At 68.5% G+C, this 956-nt stretch overlaps 1 protein-coding gene across 1 annotated transcript in view; it reads right to left on the bottom strand.

The window, feature by feature from the left end:
- Nucleotides 1-6: 6 nt before the first annotated feature.
- Nucleotides 7-956, bottom strand: part of TTYH3 (tweety family member 3) — a gene marked incomplete at its 5' end in the record, with an annotated part of 14,041 nt that continues 13,091 nt past the window's right edge. The window contains 2 exons of the mRNA XM_014530980.1: nt 7-235; nt 804-950. Of these exons, the coding sequence (XP_014386466.1) occupies nt 167-235; nt 804-950 (216 nt within the window). The remainder of the gene's footprint in view (nt 236-803; nt 951-956) is intronic.

Below are 956 nucleotides of genomic sequence, written 5' to 3'. Positions count from 1 at the left end.
TGATCTGGAATGGCCCAGGCCCGGCAGGGGGGCTCAAGGCCAGCCTGGCGAGGGGGCTCGGTGAGCAGAGGGCGTGAGGCACGGGGCACAGGCGGGTGGGCGATGCACAGGGCAGGGCACCCAGGTGGGTCAGTACCTGTCACTGAGGGCATGGCCACCACGGCGGTCAGGCACTGTCCATGGGCTTAAACTGCCAGCCCGTGTGGCTGCCAGAGTCCAGGGCAGCCAGATATCGCTAGGAGGGCCCGGGGGGGCGGGGTAGGGGGGTGCAGGAGAGAGAGAGAGAGAGTGCAGCCTCAACGCCAGGTGTGGGCCGGCAGGAGGCCACGGGGCCGGAACGGGTGGTGAGAAGGGCAGTGGGACGTGGATGACAGCCTGGAGCCCAGCTGCCCCAGGTCCAGCCCCGCGGTCCCCGGGCCCCAGGCCAGCTCTGTGCGCCCACGTGGGCACCAATTTTCAAAGCAAAGTGCCTTGCCTCTCTGGCCTCCTGCCCCCTGCAGCCACCACCTCCAGGAAGCCCGCCTGGCTGCCTCTCTGTAAGCTCCGTCTCTTTGGCACAAACCACTGTGTCCCCTCTTTTCCGCGTCTCAGCCCCGAGGGCCGAGGGGACCCCAGGCCAGGCTGGACCGGCCAGGGGCCGAGAACTGGGTTGAGCTCAGAAAGGTACAAAGAGGAGAAGAAGGGAGGTCAGGTGGGAAGAGGGAAGTCGGGGCCGGCTTGTGAGCCCCCCCCGCCCGTCGCCCTGCCCGCTGCAGGCCACGGAGGACACGCGGACACCCACCCCCTCCTGCCCCGAGACTTACTGAGGGCGGCGGGGACTCGCGCCCGATGAGAGGGGTGTTCTCACAGCGGGGGTTCTGGAAATTGGCATTCTGGCTCCTGAGGAGCAAGGAGAGAGGGGCTGAGTGACCGCTGGCCGTGGTCCCAGCTCGGAGCCCGAGGGCCCCTCCCAGAGC

This window comes from Myotis brandtii, unplaced genomic scaffold (genome assembly GCF_000412655.1).
Source record: "Myotis brandtii unplaced genomic scaffold, ASM41265v1 scaffold786, whole genome shotgun sequence".
Taxonomy (NCBI): domain Eukaryota; kingdom Metazoa; phylum Chordata; class Mammalia; order Chiroptera; family Vespertilionidae; genus Myotis; species Myotis brandtii.
This window is presented reverse-complemented; position numbering and strand designations above follow the sequence as displayed.